The sequence below is a fragment of the Mercurialis annua genome, linkage group LG2, assembly GCF_937616625.2.
Source record: "Mercurialis annua linkage group LG2, ddMerAnnu1.2, whole genome shotgun sequence".
Classification (NCBI taxonomy): domain Eukaryota; kingdom Viridiplantae; phylum Streptophyta; class Magnoliopsida; order Malpighiales; family Euphorbiaceae; genus Mercurialis; species Mercurialis annua.
Genome location: NC_065571.1, coordinates 42,527,009 through 42,529,858, shown reverse-complemented (window position 1 = coordinate 42,529,858; position 2,850 = coordinate 42,527,009). Strand labels below are relative to the sequence as shown.

General features: G+C 31.4%; 1 protein-coding gene across 1 annotated transcript; it reads right to left on the bottom strand.

Moving 5' to 3' along the window:
• Positions 1-209: 209 nt before the first annotated feature.
• On the bottom strand, positions 210-1,295 carry LOC126669451 (uncharacterized). The gene has a single exon (XM_050362918.2). It carries the CDS (start codon positions 1,110-1,112, stop codon positions 354-356), a length of 759 nt encoding a protein of 252 aa, XP_050218875.1. The 5' UTR covers positions 1,113-1,295; the 3' UTR covers positions 210-353.
• Positions 1,296-2,850: the final 1,555 nt, after the last annotated feature.

Here is a 2,850-nt window from a genome sequence, read left to right as displayed (position 1 = left end):
TTTAAAATTTAAACAAATTAAAATTTTTAAAATCATTAAATTTAGCATATTTCAATTTTCGCTTTCAGTTATAGTTATTTATTTAAATTGTAATAAGATGAAGCATTATAAAAAAGGAATTGGATTGTTTTACATTCTAATTTAAGTAATTTACTACAATTAAACTGAAAAATAAAAATAATGACTTCGGCCATAAAAAAAAGAACTCAAAAAGTAAATTAAGCTTGGATCATTAACCCTTCTAAATACAATGGTTTAATTAGAGCTTGTTTAAAAACAAAAGACTTGACTAATAATTGCAAGTTTAAGCTCCACTTGTTAATTTAAAAAGAAAAAAGAATGAAAAAGAGCCACTAAACGCCACTATCATGTCGCTGCAGCCTCATCTCATGATTGAACTTCTTAATAAACTCCTCCGCTCGCCGGTTCAACTCATCTTGACTCATCGACTTCTCCCTTATTAACGACACTCTGTCGCTAAATGTATCCGATTTTCTCAACTCCCGTCGTGCCCAAGCTACCGGATCATTCCCATCACCACCGTCGTCTTGTACCACCACAACCCGCGGCGGTCTGTCCCATGTCTCACTCTTCTTTAGCTTCCTCTCCGCCGCCTTTCCTTGGCCTTCCATAATAGCCTTCCACGTCTCCTCAAATGAGTCCTCCGTTCGTTGCAAGCTCTCATCATCATCTTCACAGTCATCATGTAAACGGCGGTTTTGAGTTAAGCCGCCATAGTCATGAGGAGAGGTCGAGTCCATAGACTGGTGAGAGTGTTTTACTTGTTTTTCATCATCTTCTTCAAGTAGATAATCATGAGCCGCCGCCATAGCGGATGCTTTTGTTGTGTTGCCGCCGTTGTGGCGGTGGAGGGCAGCAATGACGAAGATGATGAAGTTGAGGATTATGTAAATATAAGGAGGAGATAACAAGCTGCGAATGAAGATCCAAAGGCTGGGAAGAGCTGAGAAAATGAGATCAAATACAAACGGAATTACAGCCACTTTGAACAAAAATACAGTAGCTATTATCCCTGAAGATACTAACACCATTTTTGCTCCAAAATATCCGTGTTCAAACAAATCTCCCATCTGATTCATATAGATATACATAAACAGAGCAATAAGCAAGAGATATATTAGTTGCTTCTTCTAAATATGTACCCAATTTTGTATAGGGTTTGCATGGAAGAGATCAGAAAATTTTTAGGTTTAGAGAGAGCGTAAATGAGGTGAACTGAACTTGTATTTATGAGCGGTATTTATCGGCTGTGGACTGAATACAGACCAACTACTAGAACTCCATCTCCCTACAAAATTATATTTGTTGTCTAATTCAAGTGTATATAATACTATTATACTAGTATTTTGTATTTTGAATTTGTTTTTATTTTTAATATTTTACATGATAAGCTTTAGATACTAGTATCAAAGTATTTCTAAAACCAAATAAAAACAAATTCAAAATACCAAATTTTTGCGAGTGTCGTCAATTATATCCAATATTTTGAAAATCGGCTCATTTAGCCATTTTTGAGCATATTGATTTCTTTTGTAGCTATTTTTTAAATCGAACTGATTTTGTGCCAAACATGTCCACTACGTTACATGCCAAATTAAAAAAGTGCTGATGTAACATCTACTAATCCAATAATCAACCTAAAAATACAAACTCAGAGGATCAAATTATGTATTAAGAATTTATAATAAAGATTCTAAAAAGAGAGCAGTTTATTTTTAATAAATGTGAGCATGATGTGTTTGAAGCATAAAAAACACTTCAATTTAAATAGTCTCTAAAATATGGAAGAAAGCCAAAGATTACCAAAAACAATTAAAATGATTCAATTACTAAGACTTGTATATGTTGGTAGGAGTATATTATGGTATGATGTTCTAACATAATTAGGAATAAAATTTGTAATTTTCTTGTCATTTTTTATCCTTGTGTAGTATGTTTTGGAACGGTTTATGACGGAGGGGGGCGGTCTCTCATTACTAGCTAAATGTAAGTTATGTAACCATATATAACTTAAACTAAACTTAATTAATTATAATTTTAGCAAGTTTTAGATTACTCCTATTAGTTTTAGCATTTATATATTATTTCAATCACATGAAAATTTTAATAATAATTAACAACATATTTAATTGCAGTTTCAATATTATTATTTAATAAAATTAAATTAAATATCAAATTTTAATGAATTAATCTCATTTTATGGATTTTAATAAATCTTTAAATCCTTTGAAATTTAATCATTATTCATATTCAATTATCTAGAGGAAAGTACATGTTTCACCTAGTTTTATAGCTTATTAACAAAAACATATATAAAAATTGAAAAACTACACTTTCTATTTTATTTTTGCACTTTTGCTAACAGAAAAATTTCATAAAACCGTTTTTGAAAGTATGAAGACCAAACATAAAAATCTCTTAAGGGCGAAGTAAAAAAAATAAAGTATAAGAATCTTAGAATAGATTTTGTTTTTTATCTTTTAAATATTTTTAATTTGCATTTTTATTGAAAATGAAAGAACAACGATGCTTGGTGGTCATAGTGAATGGTCACTGGAATTCAATGATGAACACCCGAATTTGACCGGATTTTGACTGGTCGACGGTGGTCAATGAAGATACAGTGGTGGTATGTTGACCATTAACTATTGTTTAGTGAACATTGTTGACTAATTATTAAGAGAAATGCTAAATCACACGAATGTAATATAACACTAATCACACTAATTCGACTTTTTTAACAAAATCATAAATGATTATCTTTGTGTTACTGGCGTTTTGCGTTTGTAACAACAAGTGTGTGAAATACGGGCGTGCCAGGAAGCGGAT

What these genes read in the sequence shown, in the direction of transcription:
- LOC126669451 (XM_050362918.2), bottom strand. Translation starts at nt 1,112, where the DNA reads ATGTATATCTATATGAATCAGATGGGAGATTTGTTTGAACACGGATAT.